Here is a 13,800-nt window from a genome sequence, read left to right as displayed (position 1 = left end):
AGTAGGAGATTATCTTGGAGATTGTTAGAGTTATTTTTTTTTTAATCCTGGCTCTTGAAGCCGTGCAGGTGAAGTAGATGTTTATTAAGTGACGGTCTAGACAGTTGTAAGCTTTTGTTAACAGAGTTAAAAACCCTACGTGCCCCATTTAAGACAATCAGCGATGTAGACGTACCCTGTGCCTTCGCTTTCACAGTGACCACGTCGTTAGGATTATTGCTTTTATTTCTTATGGTCCAGCGATGCATCAAAGGCCTTTCATTGTGTCCTCTTGTGTAAGAGGCTCCAGACAGGTGCCGGGTGCCGGGTCCCTTTGTGTTCACGTGCCAGCCTCTCCCCCCATCCCCTTTCACACATGGCTCTTTTCTCCACTGCCCTATATGACAAACTGTGAACTTGCACTGCGTGTCATCACCTCTCTGATGTGTCCCTTCTGTTCGCATGCCAAGCAGAAGGTCAAAACGGCCTCTCCGTCCTTCCAAGTATTTCTCCTACCTTTTTCTGCTTTCTCGCAGGACGTCGATATTTTTTAGTCGTAACCTTTCAAGCTGGGAATTCCCTCTTCTTCGCTCGCACCAGAAAGCCCCACACGGTGCATAATTTCGAGTAGAAAGACCATAATAAGCCCTGTGCAAACTCCTGTTATGAGGAGATTTCTCCGTGCCCTTTGAAGCCCGGCCAGCAGATGCCATCATTCCCCGGCTGTGTTGCTTTGTGAGCCTTTTGTAGTGGGCTTCATTGAGAGGGCAGGCAGATGAAAGCCAGGAACCCGTGAGCTGATTCCACCACAGCCCTGGTTCAGCTTCACCCCCTTTTTGAACTTCGGTCCAAATAACCCCGACGCCGAGGTGACCAGAGGAACCGAACAAGGCCTTTTCTGTTGTGTTTAGCCACCTGCGCTTTGGGCCGACGGGTACAGTAATTCCAGTGGCCACGGTTCTGAATTCCCCTCTGCATTCCCAGAGATCGGAAAGAAAGATCGGACAAACCAGAGTACCTCCCTGTGCTGTGTTTGCAGATGGGGGCATTCGCAGGGTATCGTTTGTAATCGAACACGTCACCTTCCGCTTGACTTTGAGAGGCGGTTTCAACCTCGATAAAATTAAATGTAGGTTGGGAAAGAACACCTCTATTTGAAAGATGACGGGCAGCGTTGGCACTTGGAAACCGAGGTCTGGGATGTGTCATGCTGTTGCTATTTATATAGCAGCCCTAACCTACATTTGAATTCAATTGTTAACTTAGGTGTCAGTTCTGGTGATTTAGCAGGACACTCCTAACAGGTTTTGGGAATTCATCTATGTATTTGAGCACAATTTCATTGATGTTTGATTCAAGAATTTATTTTAAAAGAATGTGAAGCACTCCAAATAAGCTAAGGCCTGTCTGAAAGGCATACCATACTCCACAAAGGGTTTTTGTCAAGATTCCAGATATGAAGACCTGTAGTATTATACTTGATGCAATTACTGCAGTATCATGAAACACACAACCATTCTTTTTTTTTAGGTTTTTCATCTCTCTTTCTTTTATACCATGAACAGAACATATTCAGCTAATTCTACATTTAAACCAAATTGCATCTGTGTAAACACATCTGGACCCAGTTTCCCAATTGCATCTTTGTGCTTAAGATAATCTTTGCCCATTGACTTAAAGTGGGACAAGCAGGATCTTGGTGACAATGATGCTTTTGGCAAACTGACCGTAGCTGTTACATTTCACCTTAATCATTTCATACCTGGGTTTGGTGAAGAAGGGTCATGTGACTCGGAGGAGTTATTTCCCGCTCCCATGCCATTCACTCATCTCTGCATAATGACTGAATTGTTTTTGCATGTCTTTGTGATTTCCGATGATTTGATTAATATGTGTTAGCATGAATGTGATAAGCTCTATAAGTAAATATTGTCGATGAACTGTGAGTGCTAAGCTAACCGCATTTGTATCTTGGTTCAATGCGTATTATGTAAGAAAATTAAACCACAGATCCAAGCTGTAGACTGTAGTGTTTAATTACTCTAAATTAAAAAAGCAAGCATTGAAGGAGCTGCTTGGGCCCACGCATCCGCCTGTAACCTGAATGGGCCCCTAGTCTGACTGCACACCGTCGGCAGGTGTGTCTACTGTACCTGTATTTACGACTCCTTCTGGATAAGCGCCAGATTGGTTTCTTTTGGCGGTGCCTCCGTGAATAGACCGGCGCTCCCTTGACACGGGGGGGGCAGAGAGCCGGCTCTTAACGGCGGAGGCGAGAGACCCGCTCTGCAGCCATTCTGCCCGAAACTATGAAACGAAAATCTCCATTCATGCTGGCAGCACATCATATGAATAAAAGATACTCACCAGTACTAGGTTCAGAAATGCATACTGACACAGGTACTAATTGTACACTTCTAGGGTCCGTTGATTGCGACCGCTTTTACAAATGGATACCATTGAAAGCTAACAGGTGGCTGGTTGCCATCTCATTGGAGGTATTATATGCCATTTTTATGATCTTCCAACCCTCTTGACCCGTACAAACATCTTACCTTTTTTCCTTTCGCTCATCTCATATATCCCCCTTTCATTCTCTCCTTGATTGTATCTATTGTAGACTCGGAAGCACGACGTAGCTTTTCACAAGGTTTGATGTAAAACCCTTGTTAACGACGCTCGGCGCAATTTCGGCAACAAATTCGAACCCTTTGAAAAGCTGTAGATAAAAAAAAAAAAAAGCCATTATCTTCCATTGTATGCAATCATTTCTTGAATAGAAGATTCCCTCTAAAACAAACCTCTCGCTGTTGTTTTCTTTTTAACTCATCTCCAGACTCTTGTGTGTGCATGTTGTTTGAAAATGCCTAGATGCCTGGTGAAACAGTTTGACACGAACTCTGCTCTTGTCTCTTCGACTGTTGCTTTCTCTGACGTTTGCCAGTTAGTGGGAGCTCCTCCTGACATCTCGCAGGGATAGAGGCCCAGGATGACTGAGCACAAGGTTTTCCACGCTTCAACGCTGCCTTTTGAGATCTCTCCACTTTAATATTTTCTCCTATTTGACGATAGTTGTAAAAAAAAAAGACGCACATCGCCTTTTCATAAAGCGTGAGAGGCCTTACAGAAATAAAACGCACACACTAGTGGAATAAGTAATTCTACGTAGTGTAAACGACTGCAAATGATTATTGTTGTGTTTGTAATCCAGCTCCCTGGGTCTTGGGGCGGCAGTGACATGCAGTGTTACTTACTGTACGTCCGACAACAAAACCGCTCTGCGGTTTAAACTAAGCATCGTAACCACAGCAGATCTGCTGAGTGTCTGTTGAGTTTATTCAACCCAAATTCACTGGAGTGAGTCCTGCCTGTATTGAGAGTCACAGCACCAGGACAAGGCAGCACTGGACAAGCGGGAGAAGGCAACAGATGAGAGAGCGTGCTTGATATTAACCCCTCGTGCCGATGCTAGATAACTCCCTGCGAAGCAAGTCTCCCTGCATGCTGAGAACTAACCCGTCCGTGCCCAGGCCGGCTGCCCCGGTGTCACCGCCAGGCCTCGTGTGGCGGCTGACGCCTTGTGGCAACACGACCGTATTTACTGTCAGCACTGTGCCATCTTCCTCTTTGCCGCTTCAGAGCTCCAAAGTACATTTTCATTAGTTCGTTGATTTGTTTATAATTATTTCTGGGCCAACAGGGGCCCTCAACCATGAATCCAAATTCCAATATTCAACAAATAAAAAGGTTAAACGATGCAGGGGATTATGTTTGGAGCGGAAATTGAAAAGGAATTGAATCGTTTAAGTGAGAAAGTGTTTTTATTTTTTTTTGCTGGAGGATTATGGCACACGAGAAAATATTGACTTTGGAGGATCATGTGGATCCCTGGTCCCAAGCTTTAACCTCTTTGTCTCAAAGTGATCCCTTGTCTGCATCGACTGCACACTTCAAAGATCCACATGGATCCAATGATGGATTGGGGGGAGACAAAAAAAAGAAAAAGTTCTACAGAGGTCCCTTGGCTGTAATCGTAGCAATCACAATTGTTGTGGCGCTGTATAGAAGCGTTTTGGTAATTTATCTTAATGGATAATTGGTAGAAGCGTTTTGGTGCTGTATAGAACTTTGTTGAGAGGGATGGAGGGTTTTTAAAGCACCAAAAAGCTACTCAAAACGGATCTACCTACAGTAGAACCAAAGAAAGGTCCATATGATTACAGTCAAATAACCACGTGTTGGTGCCTAGAAGAACATTTTATTTAAATGAATTAAATAATTATAAAAATTATAATAATAATAATTACCTCATTCTTTTGGTGTAAATCTGTTCCACTGGGCAGAGGGATAAAGGGATTGGGACACAGTGAGCGTATTGTACTTGACGCCAGACGTTGTTGTGCCGCCTGGCTTCGGGGCCGTCGGTATCAGGAGGTCTAAACTGCTTCTGTGTTCAGATGATGCCATCCAGCGCCAATCACTACAGCATCCACGCGGTGACGGAGGGCGGAGGTGGCACCAGATGAAGGAGAACAAAACGACAGCATCCACGCGGTGACAGAGTGGAGGTGGCACCAGTTGAAGAAGAACAAAACTAAACGACAACAAAAATAGAGAGAAAAAATTAAGTCAAAAATCATCTCAGAAAAAAAAAAAGAGAGAAACAACAATCTGCTGTACTATAAATCCCACCCTGGCTTTCAGATCCTTTATATACGACTGTAGCCCTGTATCTTTGTGTAGGGTTTTTGATGTTTGTTGTTTTATTTTATCCCTTTCGATGATTTTATCCTCATTTTAGAATTAGCTTTACTCTTGGTTTATTATTTTCTCTTTCTTGGTCTTTGAAATCAATCATGCGAGATTTCATTGTAACTCTTTGACTTCGATTCTTATTATTTTACGTGTATTATGTGTTGTTTTTCTTTTGTTTTCGTTTTTTTTCTCTTCGTTCCTTGTTAACGTCGTCACCATACTTAACCTATTTTTGGCAATAAGAGGACTACAATATTTTCACAGTCCTTTTTTATAAATGTTTTGTTGTCTGGAGAGAAAAAAAAAGAAAAGAAAAAGTTTCCTTTTAATACTATGTGAATTCAGATTTAAAAAAAAATAAAAGAAATATAACTGTAAATAGTATTCCAGTCACGGCATAGAATGGTTTGGAGAGAGAGAACCATATTTTTGTGATGGTTCACGAATAAAAAAAATTGAAAAAACGAGTAAAAAGAAGATGAAAGGCTGTACCACGTTAGAGGTTAGTCCTGTGGGAGGACGTCGACTAAGCGCTCTGAGTCCTATGAGAATCCCATCCATAGCACAAAGGCCCCTGAGAGTTCCCCCGTTTTAAGGACACGATCTGACGAGAACACTGTTGGCTTGCTCTGTATATATACCGTTGGCTTTCTTACCGTGGCTAATGTCATACCAGCATATTTGTCTACATGGTGAGCTACAATGTGCACAGCTTAAAAAAAAACAGAAAGAAAGAAAGACGACACAAGGTTATTAACACTGGATGTTGTCGCACACAAAAAACGTCTTTCAGAGATGACTTCTAATCTCAAAACACCCTCGACACACGACACAAGTAAAAGACTGTTTTCTCTCTCTCTCTCTCTCTCTCTCTCTCTCTCTCTCTCTCTCTCTCTCTCTCTCTCTCTCTCTATCTCTCTCTCTATCTCTATCTCTATCTCTCTCTCTCTCTCTCTCTCTCTCTCTCTCTCTCTCTCTCGCTGCGACTTTGGAGGTCAATAGCATAAAAATAAATAAAAATGACAAAATCCAAAGCACACTTATACCTTTTTTCTGTTTTGAAAGTACTAGGCGGACGAGTCGTGTCCAGATGTTTCATACTAATGGTAATTTCATAACTGACTTCACGTCTTCAAGGATTTGTTGGACGTGATATGATTGTCTTGAGTTCTCCAACTGCTTTCTTGTTTTCATACGAAAGGCAATATTTCAAGTCATCTTTTTTTTTGTTTCTTCTGTCGACTTCTTGCTTCCTCTACGAAGTAAGAAGTTAGACAAATGAGTGTCTCATATTACCTCAGTCCTGTGCATTTTGTCTTATAAAAGATGACCAGTGATAGGCTAATTTATTTGAGGCTGAAAAGGTTTGAAAATAATATGAATGGATTATGAAATCAAGTTGTTGCACTGTGATTAGCAGTAAGGTTGTGACCATATTCTATTTGCACATTTGTTGGCTATTTGAAATGGTCTCAAAGATATGAAGGATTGTTATTTTTCGAGTTAACTTTTTTTCAACCCAGTTTTGGTTAGTGTAATATGTTGGGGTATATGTTTTATAGTTTCTTGATTTTGAAAATTGCCATATATAAATACGTATATCACAGGTTTGTCCACCAATATTACATACAAAATTTCACACAAGCAAAATAATGGAACATAGAGAGGAATGTTATCCATAATCATTTCATGTAAATAGGAATTTACTAAAAATTGAGAAATCAATCTTCTTTAAAGTTTTAAATGGTTTATGAATTGATAAATGTATATCCTGTTTGTTTTTTTCTTCCTCAGTGCTGATACAGACGTTTTACACATTACTTTTACAAAAAAAAAACGTGTGAAGCTGAATGCTGGATCGTTTTCAAAAATGGGGACTTCAAGTAATAATCAAACTATCCAAAAAAAAAACAAAAAAAGAAGAAAAAAAAGAAATAAAGAGAAATGTGTATGTTATCGATTAAAAAGATAAAAATGTATGTTCCCTTGAATGATTTACATTTCTAAGAAGGATTTGTATCAATATTTTTGTGGTTGTTAATGATTATATGAATAATAACTATAATACTAACAATAATATTATTATGTACTGTAAATCCATCCACGTTCTCTCTCCATTCCCTATCACCTTCTACAATAATCTTATGTTTGATCATCAATGTACTTCAGTAACGTGTGAAAAAAGAAAATCAAATGACCTTGTATAAGAGTGCTGTCTTTGATAACAGTGTAGTGGTCTATACACATATTTGTTGATCTCTCACTCCCTATGTCTCTCTTCCTCTCTCTATCTCTCTCCTAGTAACTAGTAATAGATGTTACGTAGTTAAGATAGATAATAATAGATGTAGTATTTAGATGATCTAGGACCAGTAAGGATAGAACTTTCTCTTATTAATTACCATATGGGGGAAAAAATGCTGACATTTGTTTCACTAGTATTTTCATTTTCCTGTTGATTTTCAGTTTTTTGCTTATCTCACATGGTTTCAACTAACCAAAGCTCTCATTGAAAAGAAAAAACACATTTAAAGGAGAAATTGCTGTAAGATGGAATTGTAAACAAAGCATTAATTGGATCCCCACCCTTGAATGTTTTAAAAGGGGTGTGCCATACTACCTTAAATGCTAACGCTAGATATGCAAAACATTTTTATTTCTTATAATTTTTTTTCAGGAGGGACACAAGTTATAGTAATGAACAAGAAGGATTTTATTACATGAATAAAAAAAACATATTTTTTTAGAAAGTTATAACAGATTAATGATAATAATGGTAATGATAACAATAATGACTATTATGAATATCATTAATCTAAACTCTAAGTTTTAATGTTTGTACTCTTGAAAATATCCCAGTGGCCCACGGCACTACTATTTTTGAATACTGTTTTTTTTACTTGTTGACTTAAGTACTCGCATATACTTTAGGTTGAAACTCATCAACTGTTAAGGATTTTAGTGAATTATTTTTGTACTCTTGAACCACGGAACCAGCTCTTACTTTAACCGAAGCCAGCGTACCGATCACAACAGTACTGTCATCAAACTGCACTCGGTTGATCTGGCCTTGTGTGTCTTGTCTAGCAGAGGCCATCCACTGACATAATCGCTTGGCCGTTGACAATTGCAATAACTGTTTTAATACCTTTCTGGGCGATTTGATGACAGTGCAAAGAGGTGACAGACGACGTGAAATAACTCCACTTGTGAGGTAGAAGAGCTGAGGTTCCTGTGCCTCACATGTCGGGGGGTTCAGCCATACGGATAGTTTCAGAGGAGGTACAGTAGCAATAACAGATTTGCTGGTGCTGATTTTATGATCTTGATAGTGATATTTGTCCCACGGGAGTGATTTTAGCATGTGGCACGCGTGGAACTGTATTGTAGCAGATTTTTAGGGCGTAGGGTTAGGAACGAAATGCATATTGAAATTGAATTCAACAGTTTCACAATGCAATGCCTTTGTGTAGAGGGGTCAGCCCGTTTAATGTGCCCTTTTTGGCTCAAGGATGTGTTGGTAAGACAAAATGTTCCACAAAACAAGGCTTGTTTTGAAGCCCCAGCGGTAACGAGACCTCCGTCATTAGGACAAGCGGAGCTCCAAGTCTCCCTAAGCTGATGGAGAAAGTGGCTGGTGAGAGGAATGAGGGAGCGGTGGGTTTGACTTCCCGGCCTGGCTGAGCGTTCGACTAAAGTAGAAGCTGGTTCCCCCGTCAAGTAGTTGATAACAGAACCACCATCGACTTCTCAGTTTTAGCCTTCATTATACTTTTAGACGTTTTGATTTGATCTCGTAGCTTGGACTTTAAGGTAGCATGGCTCTGTTGTTGCTGTACTTTTCTTTCACATTGACAGCAGTTTACAGCTAATGAATGTTACACATCTTGCTAGACTAGTTCATCATTGGATAATTGTTGGTTTAAAAAAGAAGAAAAAAAGAAAAGTGAAAAAAAAGAGCAAAAAAAAAAGAAAACAAACGTTAAACACACACGACCTGGAAGGTGTTGGGATATATTGGGAGCGTACTACCGTATCCATGTAAACTTGAATCTTGAGGCAAGTGCTAGGCAATGGCCAACTGATCACCCTGTCACTGAAACACAGCACACGCATACTGTAATCCGGATACATAATGTATATACATGTACACAGATAAAGGTTATAAGTGTATTATATATCTATGTCGAAATACTCTTTGTCTATGTGCGAAGGCCGAACACTCATTTTTCTAAATGAGCTCTGAAATGTTTTAAGTAGCCGACACTGTCATAGGGTTCGTCTCGCACTCTGCAAAGTTTCGCCACGATGCAAACGTTGTGGCTTACGCCAGGAACACGCAAGGAGATCGGAACGTAATTTAAAGGAAAAGTTGTAACTTTAAGGTACAGTGCTGTTCTTGACTAGGAATGTTACCAACGACAACGGCAGACAACACCGAGAGGTTGTATGCTTCAGAAAAGCAGTACAGTCGCTCGTGTCTTGTCATGTGGCCCTATAGCAGAAGCTTGTCCCACGAGGGGGGGGTTCTGATTGCCTTGCCCATTCCTACCACTTGCCCATTTTTTAACGTTAACAGACTTTTTACCGCGAGAGCTGACTGAACGGACGGGCTGACTGTCTGAAAGCATCTTTCAGGTCTTCTTGTATGGCTTGCTCAAGCCCTGTTGTAAAAAAAAATTAAATAAAAATTAAATAAAAGTGGATGGGGGTCTCTCACATCTCAGATGTGGAAAGTATAATTTTATATTTGTATTTTCAAATAATGATAATAAAAAATGTTTGTGAAAGGTTTCCATCCTCTACTGTGGTCCAGAAATCAATGTGTTTGTCTGGAAAAAAAAGAAAAAAAAGAAATAAAACAAAACTGTTTTGAACCATTTCACCTAATGTTTTTATTTTCTACATGGTTGAAAATTCTTAACCCTAGTTTGGGATGTTAAATTGGCTAACGAGATTATCAAAATGCACATAAACAGTCGAAAGGGAAAGTATTGGGACAACAAACGTAGGTCTTTTCACTGTGTTCATGTTACAACGTACTGTTGAAGCCGATCGAGATCCAGGATCAAAAGCTGAAGTCTGTTCTTTTTCTTCCTGTTGCCCTGGAGATGAGCAGTAGAAGCAGAAACAGGCAACACACGTTTGACTGTGGAATAGATAACATAGGGGTCCCTACACTTTTTCAGCACAGAACCCAAGTAAGGTATTTTGTCTCCTAGTCTAAATCCTTGGCTCATTACCACACTTGTCATGGGGGTACCTGCCAGACAGATACAGGCCTGTGACCCATTTTGGGTCTTAACCCAACAGGCATCTTGACCCAAAGTGGTTTTAATTTCACTCATTATGGGATCTCTGGAAGACCTGCCACATTCAAACTAAGAGGCAAAGGCACCAGAGTCGAGACAGCAATACATTGAAAAGGAAAGCAGATTTTGCACACCTTACTGTTGCAAAAATGTTAATCGACTGCCAGACCCTTGACCTTACATGACCTTCACCAGGACACACTCATAATAGGACGACGTTGTTCTGAGCATAGGATTTTGCATGACCGTGGCATGTTGCGCTGACATGTAATGGGTGATTCTTTGCGTTCTGAGAATGTATTGGGGCAAGTGGACGGCTGTGAGCAGGAACGATGCTTAACCATTTCACTACCACACTACAGAAGGTTAACCTTTCACTACCACACTACAGACGACCCTTTGTCGTGTGGCAGTGAAAGGGTTAACCTATATTGTCGCAGAGAAAGGGTTAACCCTCCACCACTGTATCAAATCTGATCTGCACATGTAGCGCTGCCAGACAGACACAAACACATCGACGACGGGAGACGGGCCGTTGCAGCAATCAATCACCAGTTTACTCCTCAGGCCCTCGCCGTGCCCTCATCGTGCCCTAGCTGTGGCTCATTCTCCCCCTCATTTGTCACAACATTTCAACCCGTGACATCATCTGTTCTTGTCATATTCTCAGGGCGAGGCCATTCGTCTGCTCGCGGCCGCGGCTTCCGAGCGGCCATCAGTCTTGTGTCCGCCGTTCCGTCCGCCTCTCTGACCGCAGCACGCGACCGTTACCGCCGGGAAGCACTTTTGGGAGAAACGTTTTAGTCGCACCTCCTCACGAGGGCCCCAGATCCATCCCTCCCTCCGGCAGCGTCAGAAAGAGCGAACCGCACCACTTTTTCAGAAGTTCTGACCCGAAGTAGGCGGAGGCGTGAGAGCGCGAGGTGATGAGGGTTCGGGCCGTCCTCGCAGGGCCACCTGATGGCGAGCCGTTTTCACCTGAGAGTGAGAGATGGGAACGTGGCCAGGCAACAGAGATGGGAACGTGGCCAGGCAACAGAGATGGGAACGTGGCCAGGCAACGGAGATGTATGTCGTTTTTAATTTGAGCCGCCGTCCCCGTTCTCAGAACGTGAAGTAGCTTCAGAGGAGTTAAGGTGCGACAGCTATTACAAATGTGTGGACATCCATCTTCCTCCCTCCCTCCCTTGGCGCCGCGAGCAGCACTCCTCTCTCACACACACACACACACACACACATGCACTCTTATAAATACACACTTCTATTTCCCATGTGTACACACACCCTTCCCCATCTCTCGCTCATCATACCCAATGCACACACATTGTCTTCACATTCTACTGTACACACACGAACACGCTCTCTCTCTCTCTCGCTCTTGGCGCGCGCCTCGCCACCTGTCCTCCCACACAGCAGCCTCCTCGGATAGACTCATGACTCACGGGGGAAGGCAGGCTGCCAGGACGGCAACGCCGCGAGCGCTCCGCGTATATACACGCCTACTTGCGGTGGGAGAGTCTGGGCACTCGTGGCTTATTCACTGATGCGCGCGGCGATAATCGCGTCGTCAATATGACAGGGCTACTTGCCTGCTTTGTTATCGGCCGCCGCTCGTTCTCACGGTTTACCGTTTAATGGGTCTTGTGGGCCTCATCCATCGACGGCGGTTAGAGAGGGAGCGTGAGAGAGGGAGATTAATCCATCCACTTTTCATCTGCCAGCCTCGCAAAGAGGCGCCCTATGCATCGCGTCAGAACGAGGTTGACGCGGATAAAGACTGGGGACCTTTGAGTCATGCGGCGTGGAGCAACACGGTGTTGACACGGGGCATCAGCTGACTGAAGAGAACCAATTAAAAAAGGTTGAAAAATGACTCCAGGTGCAGCGTGGTCTCCTGAGAACTCATTTGGCGAGGCCCTGCCGCTCCCCGGTGTGCGTTTAAGAGCGCCGTGCTCTTGCCGCGCGGCTGTGTTTTTGTGTGCGTGGTGCTAAGATATCACCAGGGCCCCTCCCTCTCCCCCTTCTATCACCAGGGCCCCTCCCTCTCCCCCTTCCATCACCAGGCCCCCCCCCCCCCTCCTTCACCGAGCCCTTGGCCTTCCTCTAGAAGAGTCTAAGCACTCCCTATGATGCACAGTGGCTTCATCTGCTCTTCTCCAAGGTGACGTACCTCCACAAGAGGGGGGGGGGGGGGGGGCGACAGTAAGCCCAGGAGGTAGAGCGGTAGTCTTGTAAGCAGAAGGTTCCCGGTTCGATTCCGGCTCCAATCCGGCAGCGTTTCGAAGTGTCCTTGAGCAAGACACAGAACCCCTAACTGTATGAGCAGGTTGGCACCTTGCATGGTTGCCTCTGCCGTCGGTGTGTGAAGGAATGGGTTAATGTGAGACTTGTAAAGCGCTTTGGATGAAAGCACTATATAAATGCAGTCTATTTACCGTAGCGTTGTCTTCGACATTGCAAGATTTGACATTGACAATATATGGTTTTTTCTACAAACGGTGATTTGTTAAATGAAACGGTCCGACTTCAAAGACAGACTTTTGGCTTTTTAATTCACTATTTGGCCTTCATCTCGGTTTAGTGTCAGTTTGATGAATCCCTTTTAAAGTTGTAGCTTTGTTTCAGTCTACATAGTTGCACTCTGAAGGTGGTGCATACTAGAATCCCCGCTTCCATTTAAAGGCTTTGCTCTGGGAAAACAGACGGTCCTAGAATGACTTGTGTGGTAATAAAAAGTTAAACAAACCGCTCACACCCATCTCCGTATCTGAAATGTTTTGCGTCGGGTCTCTCAGTCAGTTCCGCAGGCCTCCCGAGCTGATTTCTCCAGACATAAAGAAGTAGATGATGCTCTCTGAAATCCCCGAACACCATCCCGAAATCATTTAATCAACCCCTTCTGAAGCGCCGCGCGACGACAGCCTCCATCACTTGATTGGAGGGCCTGGCGGTCCGCAGCAGAACTTACCCTGTGGCCCTCCATGTTGCAATTACGTTCCCCTCCCCCACCACCACCACCCACCCCCCGCCAACTTCACCGGCTCTCCGTCTGCGCCGAGGAGTGTTTACCGAGGAATGTTTAACTTTAAGCCGCGAGGCGTCCCAATCATCTCTCGTTACACACACACTCCAATCAGCCTCTCGTTAACACCTGACACTACCTGCCATTAACAAAGCACACTAATTAGGGGTCCCAATCAGCCAGCGCGGGAGTACGCTCTCCAAAAACTACCGAGGCTTAGCTAAACTGTGAGTGGGTAGGATCTTTGAAAATATAATACACTTGCTCATGGAGGAGGAGGAGGAGGAGGCGGCACTTTGTCTGCCATTTTACACAAGGCAGAGATGCAGCTGTTTTTTTTCAGAGAGGTAGGTGTGCAAAGTCCACCACAGTTCCGTAATGGCACACGCCACACTCTTCAGAGGTGCATAGTGGGCTAAAAGGGACAGACTCATTGTTATGTGCAGTGCCACTGCTTCTTCAAGTATCAGCATCACTTTATTTGCCAAATATAGAAACGCTCAGGGATTTGACTCGGTCATGAACATTCATCAGCTCACAAATGTCACGACATACCGCGTGTGGTAGTGATGGCCAGCCCCTAATCGAGACAACGGTGTCGTCGCTGCTGCCGATTTGGATGGACACTTTCGCTGTAGGGCCGGCTGAATGGAGTGGATTGTACAACTTCAAGGTGCTTCTCGAGTGCCACCGCTGCGACGAAGGGAGCGCGGGGAAGACGGCCCGATGCGA

General features: G+C 43.6%; 1 protein-coding gene across 1 annotated transcript in view; it reads left to right on the top strand.

The window, feature by feature from the left end:
• Positions 1–9,606, top strand: part of LOC311224431 (RNA-binding protein Musashi homolog 2-like) — a 211,487-nt gene extending 201,881 nt beyond the window's left edge. The window contains exons 13-14 of the mRNA XM_084309417.1: positions 2,401–2,477; positions 4,437–9,606. Coding sequence (XP_084165543.1) covers positions 2,401–2,442 — 42 coding nt within the window. The 3' untranslated portion in view covers positions 2,443–2,477; positions 4,437–9,606. The remainder of the gene's footprint in view (positions 1–2,400; positions 2,478–4,436) is intronic.
• Positions 9,607–13,800: the final 4,194 nt, after the last annotated feature.

Source organism: Notolepis coatsorum (assembly GCF_963971535.1).
Source record: "Notolepis coatsorum genome assembly, chromosome: 1".
NCBI classification, from domain to species: Eukaryota; Metazoa; Chordata; class Actinopteri; order Aulopiformes; family Paralepididae; genus Notolepis; species Notolepis coatsorum.
The sequence above is the reverse complement of the archived record's forward strand: the minus strand, read 5'-3'. Positions and strand labels throughout refer to the sequence as shown.